The following is an 8,960-nucleotide window of genomic DNA, read 5'->3' as shown; positions in this document are numbered from 1 at the left end:
AAATACAAGATTAATAGTAGTTATTAAGATTGATGTCGTTTGGAATTGGTCAAATGTGCTTGAAATAAAATATGATCAGAATATCAACTTGTAATCGCTCAAAATATGATCTTTCGCACACAGAATTGTGGCAGAGATCTAATCCCATAGAAGTCATCTAATACAATGTCTCTGGTCCAAAAGCAGCTGCATGAATGTGAACGTTATTTTTTTCCATACTATGGAAGCCGATGGCTACCGTCAACTGTCTGGTTACTCACCTTCTTCATAATATTTTATTCTCAACAGAATAAAAACTGTACCTTTAATGTAAGAGCGGGCATGGCCATTTGTAACTTTATTTTACCTATACAAAAACAGTTCTGTTTGCTGCTTGGTAACAGGCATTTGTTACCACATTATTTTAATTTATTATCATAATCATAAACATATTGGTTTGTAGAGCAAAGTTTTTCCATTTACTGAACTTTGGTATTCTCCTAGTTATTTACCTTGCACATTCAAAGAAAATAGCTTAATAAGGTGCTATGGCCACGCTGTATCAGACCCCTCACCATGCTATTAATCCGCGAACTCTTATTATAAGTACAATTATACAATTATAAAAATTATAAATTATAAACAATTATATCATAAAATATAATAATTACAAAATAAATCATAAAATCTTATGATTTTATAAATCATAAAATAATTACAAAATAATCATGGTTTCATGTCCATGCATTTATTTATTTGGTGAGTAGCCATGTAAGAAGCAGGACATTGTAATGTCATCACGATTATGTACGACTGACACATTATTCCTAATCATGACAAAACAGATACTTAGGAAGTTCCGAAATATTGTGAATGGATTAATGCCAACCCAAAGTCACTTGAAAACTAAAAAATAAACTTTAAAGAGAGCTCACCTTTCAGCCTGTTGACTCATGAAAGACCGTTGAGGTCAATATCAACCCTTTACCCTGGCGTCACCAGATGTAGCATGAAAGGAAAATTAAGCTTTAACTTATTTATGGTGCACGTCCTCTCCTGCTTTGCCTCTGGGCAGCCACTGAATTGGAACAATGTGAAATTGAAGTTTCCTTTTTTGTTTTCTCTGAAATTCATTTTGATCTCACAAATGTCATTGAGACAGAGCTCATTGTGGCCTTTTGGAACTTTTAATTAGGTGGTTAATGAAATGACCTGTGATGTGTTATGAATCTTTGTTGTTAAGGCCGAGAGAGCAGGAAGTGATAGAACCAGACTGACCTTTAGAATTGTCATCAGGACTCATCACTCACATGCTTTAATGAGCCCTGACGGCATTTCTTAACAGGTGAAAAGAGAAGCTTGAATTAAAAAAATGTGTACCCAGCTTTTCTCATGTATTGCATAATTTAGAATGTGATTGCCCCCTTATATGGTCTCTGTTTAAGCACTGATTCATTTTGCATTAACCTTCATTCAAGGTTAAAGCAATCACACACACCACACAAATCATTCACTTGACTCAATGTCGCACACACAATCCCTCATTTTCACTGAGCTTCTTCATTTCACACAGAATTTCCAAAATCACACAGACACAGTGCTGTGTGGAAATACTTAATATTATAATTTAATCACGCAACAGTGCATTCCAATAAGCTATTTCAGACAATAAAAACAGTAATGCATCATTTGGATCCTGTATTTCACACAATTAGCATCTTACTACCATCTTGTCCCTTACGAAACAAAAATATATGGTAAAAACTGAAAGATAAAATATGAAATAATACATTTCCATATATGGGAAACTAGCTTAAATTAGTTAATATACTGCAATATATGCATGGACCACATATGACTATATTGATACATATTAAAATATATCTAATGAAGACAAAAACTGCACTACATTTTTACATGTAATAGCTTTTTTTTCATCTCAGCATTTCATAAATGAAAATGTGTGATGGTATATAAGAAAAAAGTGTTCACTGAAAACAAATATTAAAATTTAGAGTTTTTAGGCAGTTGTATATCTTGTTAAAGTCATGGCAACCTGATGGGTTAAAAAGTGAGATTTGACGTAACTAAAAGGATTGAGTGATATATATATATATATATATTCAAATTGTGTGCATATATTCCATATAAATGTGAATGTCTATATATTTATATATAGTTATACAAACATATTTATACACACTATCATATTTTAGCACATATGTATTATTAATTCCATATAAAATGACATATATTACAATATATGAAAAGCGGCATTTCTTTATTAATTATTCAATGTATTCTAATATTTTAACACAATATATTATTCTGTATATTTTCAATATACATATACAATATACAATAAATAATGTAATATATGAATCATTAATATATAAGTAAATATATTTTCTTTGCGTAAATTCCTGCCCTCTGAAATGTATATTATAGTCACAATGATCAGCACTAACTCAGACGATAAATTAAACTTTTCAAACAAACAGCAAGATGCATTATTCATTTCCTTGTTGTTCACACACAACGGAGTGCAATAAAGCCATTACTGTTGCACATGCTCATATAATCTCACTATTGACTAATTTAGCTGAGGGCTCGCATGGGCTAAAAATAGTGTGTGTTCCACAGTTATTGTTAAGTGTTCGTGAGATGGATTGCCTGAGGGAAGAAACTGTTCCTGTGTCTGGCCGTTCTGGTGCTCAGTGCTCTGTAGCGTCGACCAGATGGCAACAGTTCAAAGAGGGAGTGTGCTGGCTTTAATTGTGATGGAGCCACTTTCCATGCACTCTGAAAACACAAAGTAATAGATAACTCATCTTATTGACTTGATACAATTTCATGTCCTTTGGTTTTGGATTTTTCTCTCTAAGTTTATCCCATAATTTGTGGCTCAACCCTCATTGCAAACTTGAGTGACAAAAGGTGAAATTTCAGTTTATTTGAAATGTGAAACTCCCTGATCATTTTGGAATTGTTTTATTCCCACTGACAGACTCAATCTGTTACTCCTAGAGGAGTGACTGGATCACAGGGTGAATATGTGTGAAATGTCACAATAATAATCCTTCCCTCCCTCCATGACTGATGAGCGGCTACCCTCTGTCATTCCACACTCTGTTCGTTTCCCCTGTCAATTTCAATTCGTTTTTCTCAAACTTTGGTTGTTTTTTATAGAATCATGACAGCTGCAAATGCAAAAAAAAAAAAAAAAGTATTTATTGACCAATGTGTGTGGAGGCCACCAGGCTATTTAAATGCACTTTCTTTCTCATCTCAGCTTTTATTATTGTATGATTTGTTTTGGTACTATAATTTGAGTCTCTGTTTTTTGTATTTACAGCTGCATTGTTTGTCGCTCTTGTACTTCTGTCTCTCAGTCCTAGCAAAACAAGCAATTCACACTGAGTGACAATGATAATCCTATATTATGTAATGATCAGCAGCTGACAGAATCACAAATAGTGTAACACAACACAAACTCTCTCTCTCTCTGAGCTAGATGTATTGAAACAGACCTTGGACCATTTTCAGGCCAAGGACCCTCTGTATACTGCATAAAATGTGTTTCAACATGCATACAGTACCAATAGTAATGTATATACATACTTTGATACTTACAGACAATGAAAGCCTTAGCTTCTTTAACTTCTTTAAATATCATATATACAAGTTTGGAATAATTACGATTTTTAAATGTTTTTTTAAAGGAGTGTTTTTTGCTCACCAAGGCTGCATTTATTTTCATCAAAATAGAGTAAAACAGTAATATTGTGAAATATTATTAGAGTTTAAATTAACTGTTTTCTATGTCAGTATATTTAAAAATGTAGTTTAATCCTGTGATGAGCACCAATACTTGAGCACCAAATCAGCATATTAGAATGATTTCTGAAGGATCATGTGACACTGAAGACTTGAGTCATAATGCTGAAAATTCAGCTTTGCCATCACAGGAATAAATGACATGTTAAAATATATTCAAATAGAAAACAGTTATTTCAAATTGCAATAATATTGCACAATATTACTCTTTTACGGTATTTTTGATGAAATTATTATATATTATTATATATAAGCTCAAACGTTGGCCCATGTATCTCAACAAACCCTTAAGTTTATTCATGCTGGTACAAAACCATTCCCTGAGGGCTGTCCAATGAGAAGATATCAAGTGAACTTTCTGAAGTGAGCTCACACTAAGCCTGAGGACAAACTGTGCTAGTCGCGATTATACTGTTGACTGATTAAAGGCTCTCTCCTGCTCTTGCTCTCTCTCTCTCTCTGTTTCTCTCTCCAGCACAGAATCAAATTAGAAGAGCTACATTGGTGACAAGCTGTATGAGTTAATGTTACGTTTCTCGGCTAGATTTAGACAATCTGTGAAAGTCTTGAAAGTGATATAGTGTGATTCCATGCCATGAGAGGACACTAGATTTGTCGTTCTGGACAACACAGAGGCTCCAAAGGAATGCTGTTTATCATTTGAACACATTCAATACTTCAAGTGCAATTATGAACATCTAAAAAGGATAGTTTACCCAAAAATGAAAATTCTGTCATCATTTACTCACCCTCATGTCATTCCAAACTTCGATGGCTTACTTTCTTCTGTGGAACACAAAAGATGATATTTTGAAAAATATTGTTAACCAAACAATAACTAAACAAATATCCCAAAATATCTTTTTTTATGTTCCACAGAAGGTTTGGAACAACATGAGGGTGAGTAAATAATGATGTAATTTTCATTTATGGCCGAATTATCTTAACACTATAGGGATGAACAATATCAAAATCACTAATAATTTAATAACACTGTTAAATGCAGTCTTTAGCAAATCAATATCCATTTTTCATATTGTACATTATAATGCTGTGATGCCTAAAATTCACTTTTAGGACTCTTTATTTATTTATTTACACAAACTTTTATAGAATTGTAATATTTGCCATTGATCGGTTATTGACCATAACATGAAAATAATTATAATTATATTATTATCAATTATAATTATAATTTTAAATCAGTGCATTAAACTGCACATATAAATAAAAGAGATAAAAAAAAAAAAAATTCTGTAATGAGTAAACCAGCACCAAATTGTCTATTATTAACAACTCTCCTTCGAAAACAAATGCCTCCTAATCCATTTTCCTAACGTCATCTGTCCCTCAACTTCACGCTCTCATCAACATTCCTTCCATCTTTCTGTTAACCCACTGTCTGAACTTGCATTCCTCAGCATTGTTGTTTATGCAGAGATGATGAACACCTTTGGGTCATGTGTTATAATTTTCTGGTTGACAGCCTCTGACGCCTCTTGTGAGAGTGCGTTTGCAAATCACAGCAAATTGCTGTGGATGGCAGGCTGGAGAGAAATGGATGGAGAGCACACGGAATGAGAAAGGAAGGGAACGGCTATTTCAGGGAGTGAGTGTCTGGAATATCAGCTGTTGACTCAACCCCCCTCTCTCTCCTTCCGTATCTCTCTCCCTTTCCTATCTTTGAGTTTTTGTCAGAGCCCCTTTCTCAACCTCAAACCCTCATCACACAAAACTTTTCCGACCACAGAGCCCTTCTCCCTCACAGGATAATTATAGCACACTGTCATCCCACAATTAACACACACACATAGAAGTAAAAACTCTCAGGCTAGACCCACCATATAAAAGACAGTCAGACAGACAAAAGCCACACCAGAGCTAACACAAACAGTGAGAAAGGTTCTGAGGCTTGAGAGTGGATTCATACAGCGTTTTGAATAAGGACAGCACAAAACTACTTTATTTATAAACTCGGTGCTCATTGTATCACTTCAAAGCTCTGACTGGATATCGATTTGAGGCAAAGAAACCTTCTAAACACTAATGAGTGCGACCAACTCCTCTGCCTATCGATTGGAGCGCAGTTTCCACCAGACATCCTCCTCATCTTCATCCTCAACCTCAACAAACCCGTACATGGAGAAGAGCCGAGGACTCTTCGCTGAGGACTTTGGATCTTTCATGTGTCCAAAAGATGCTTTGGGATTTCCAAGTGAGTTATTAAGCCTGGTTCCAGTTCTTTATGGATCTGTACAGCCTAATGTAAAATAAACAGCTTGTTAAAAACTGTTATTTGTCTTGGGTGTGAATCCGAATGTACTGTTTATATTCACATTCTAATTACATTTACTTCTCTTTCAATGACTGTAGATAAAATAGTGGATACTGACTTTGCATGAGGCCTGAACATTTATTTATGTATATACATTTCAAGACTGCATACGACATTTGACTGTTTGTCTGTGTGGTATGTGTATGTCAAGGCAGATGTATTTTATATTCACAGTTGCATCCTGGTATGTGTAGAAGTATGTGTAAACACAACAGATTGTTCAAATGAGCTATACAAGGGCACCTGGGAGGCAGAGAGAGGGTTAGGGAATATTTTGGGCCAGAGCCAATGCTGTGACTTCACTGTTGGGGAATGATTTAACAGTGCATGGGCAGTCTGTTGCTGAGTGTAATATATATGGATATGAAGTGCTGGTCTGAGATTCACCAAGGCACATTTTTGCACATCATTAGAAAGTGATATTAATGCACAGGAATGCCCATTTGTACATGAGATGTAATATGCATGAGATTTAATTAACTCTCTGGTGGTCTTTGGCCATTTTAGACAGAAACATTTTGTGTTGTGACTTCATCGGAATTAATGTTTTGTGTTGTGACTTTGTATTTTGCAAACCTTGGTGACTTTTATGGCACTTTTTTTTTTACATGAACACACACACATACACACAAATCATGGACATGATTAGAAAAGGTTAAATGGTCATTAAAAATAAGTTACACTCATCAAAATGACCACCATAGAAATTAATGGGAAGTATGAATATACAGAGCAATAATCTGTAGTACAATCTACAAATCAGCCATATTAATGTAGTCTTTGATAATGCCTAAATACGTGGGGGGAATTTTGATTTGATATGATTCAATTCTATATGCTTGGCTGTATATTATTTTACCCTTCCACTAATTAATAAGTAGTCCATTAAGGTGCGGTCACATTAGCAAAATTTCAAAAAAGGTCCATAGTTGATAGTGTAGCGAATCGATGAAGCACAGCTGACAAACAAAGTCACTTTCAAACCAAGCAGCTTTCTGTTAACGTTAGTCAACGCGGCAAATCTGCATTACCAACTTGAACCTGCTGCAAAATCAGTGTGGGGAAATCTTTCGCACTTGCAAAATTACCGCTTGTGTGGATTTGCATTGAAATGATTGGATTTGGCCCGTGAAAATTCGCCAAACAATGGTACATGTGACCAAACCTGTACAATGTCGGCGACAAAACAATCTGCTTAGCAACAACACTGCAACAATTTACAATAGGCCACTTAATACTTAAATCCCTAACATGTTTTTTTTTTTATACACAGTAGGCCTACATAATTGAGATACAAGAGGGCACCATTGCGTTTGTATGAAACAAGAGAAAGCGAGTTGCTGGCGATATCCTGAGAGCCATATAATAATATTAGATTGTATTTTTTTTTCCCTTTAGACAGAACAGAAACAGATGGAAACATCAAGACTCTGGGAGACACATATCAATTCACAGTGGATGTCCGAGACTTCTCACCTGAGGATGTGATTGTCACCACCTCAAACAATCAGATTGAAGTTCATGCTGAAAAGGTAAACAGACACAGGCCTCTGCATAATCCAAATGAATTTTCAGAATATCATTCATTCTCCTATGTATGTATTTTATTCAACAGCTTGCTACTGATGGAACAGTGATGAACACTTTTACCCATAAATGCCAGCTACCAGAGGATGTAGACCCCACCTCGGTGAAGTCATGTTTAGGGGCTGATGGCACTCTCACTATAAAAGCACAGAGAAACACTGCAAAACTGGAGCACGCACAGACGTTCCGCACAGAGATCAAAATGTAGATCTTTCCTCTCCTGCTGTATCTGTTTCTCTGTGATAAATGACCTTAATAATAGTTGGTTAGTCCTGCTTTGTCATTCCTCCATGACCTTCTCTCATTTCTTCTCATTAGACTTGAGTGGAACTTAATCCTGTCAGATGTATTCGAAACATTTAAGACAAATGCACTGCTAACGTCAATTCCCTGCTAAATACATATCACCTTACAATATACAGTGGGGTCCAAAAGTCTGAGACCACATTGAACAACTGTGAGTCAAAATCCAATTTAAATCTGTAAAGAAAGAGAATATTTTAGGGTTTTGACAGTAAGAAAGAAAAATGATGCCTTTAAATGAATAAGAAAGGTTTAAATTCTGCATTTTGATGTCACTAAACTTAATCAAATTTGTTACATTGATCACGTGGCTCTTTCTGCAAACACTCAGATGTTCTTGCTTCAATTGAAGTTCAAGATGCTCTTTGAGTCATTTAAATCATGCTGGAGAACATAAGCATCAGGTTTTAAACAAACTTGTGAAGTTCATGTAGCTCAAATACTGCTGTCATGAAATTAAAAGGATACCAAAATACCAAATACTAAGATATTTTAAAAAAGTTAACTTTTCACTCAACATTTTTGCTGATAATATCATTTGTAATGCATTTAAAAGCAATTTTAGTAGTAGTTGTCTCAGACATTTGGAGCTCATTGTAAGTATGACAAACAATTAGAACAGAATCCTATTAATTGAACTGATTGTTATTGTTATTAAAAGGTATATTTTTTAACTGTAAAACTATGTTGTGTTGGGTGAATAAAACACTGTTTTAGAACAGAATAAAACCAGAACACCTTTGATGAGTATTTTGAGCTTGTGAGTCAATGATTTGGGTCATGTCCACTTCCATTACAGTGGACATCATGAGCAAATGACAGGTACTCTGTGTCTCTGAGTACTTCTTCTATAAATAGAGTCGGCTGTTATTATTCAGTCTTATCATCTACTATTTTTGTGCTTCATGTCATCCATCAA

The 8,960-nt window shown here is 34.9% G+C and overlaps 1 protein-coding gene across 1 annotated transcript; it reads left to right on the top strand.

The window, feature by feature from the left end:
• The first annotated feature begins 5,536 nt into the window (after positions 1-5,536).
• Positions 5,537-8,781, top strand: LOC107716085 (heat shock protein beta-7-like). The gene is made up of 3 exons (XM_016522406.1): positions 5,537-6,031; positions 7,550-7,683; positions 7,767-8,781. The coding sequence occupies exons 1-3, from the start codon at positions 5,863-5,865 to the stop codon at positions 7,944-7,946; spliced, it is 483 nt and encodes a 160-aa protein (XP_016377892.1). The 5' UTR covers positions 5,537-5,862; the 3' UTR covers positions 7,947-8,781.
• Positions 8,782-8,960: the final 179 nt, after the last annotated feature.

This window comes from Sinocyclocheilus rhinocerous, unplaced genomic scaffold (assembly GCF_001515625.1).
Source record: "Sinocyclocheilus rhinocerous isolate Xijiao unplaced genomic scaffold, SAMN03320098_v1.1 scaffold148, whole genome shotgun sequence".
NCBI classification, from domain to species: Eukaryota; Metazoa; Chordata; class Actinopteri; order Cypriniformes; family Cyprinidae; genus Sinocyclocheilus; species Sinocyclocheilus rhinocerous.
The sequence above is the reverse complement of the archived record's forward strand: the minus strand, read 5'-3'. Positions and strand labels throughout refer to the sequence as shown.